General features: G+C 53.2%; 1 protein-coding gene across 1 annotated transcript in view; it reads left to right on the top strand.

The window, feature by feature from the left end:
- Positions 1-293, top strand: part of LOC119591660 (UPF0764 protein C16orf89 homolog) — a gene marked incomplete at its 5' end in the record, with an annotated part of 7133 nt that overhangs the window by 2843 nt on the left and 3997 nt on the right. Inside the window, 1 exon segment of the mRNA XM_037940414.1 lies at positions 65-267. Within this exon segment, the coding sequence (XP_037796342.1) occupies positions 65-267 (203 nt within the window).

Genomic DNA, 293 nt, shown 5'->3' with positions numbered 1-293 from the left:
CGTACACTATTTATTCGTTACTAAAATATGACATAAGTGTCTCCTACTCTCCGCTCTGACTCAGAGACGGAGCAGCTGCTGGAGTTTCAGTCCGACAAGTGCCTAGCTGAAGAGTTCGGCACCTCCTGTCGGCAAGCAGGCGAAGGGAGTGCCGAGGAGTGCGGGCAGTGCAGCATCAGCGAGGAGTGCTGGAGTAGGATGACCAGGCCTGGCTACTCGGGCTACTCCCTTACCCACCAGGCCTTCTACATTATCATTGGCATGCAGGTGGAGATTTTACTTTTTTGAGGGAC

Source organism: Penaeus monodon, chromosome 29 (genome assembly GCF_015228065.2).
Source record: "Penaeus monodon isolate SGIC_2016 chromosome 29, NSTDA_Pmon_1, whole genome shotgun sequence".
Taxonomy (NCBI): Eukaryota; Metazoa; Arthropoda; class Malacostraca; order Decapoda; family Penaeidae; genus Penaeus; species Penaeus monodon.
The sequence above is the reverse complement of the archived record's forward strand: the minus strand, read 5'-3'. Positions and strand labels throughout refer to the sequence as shown.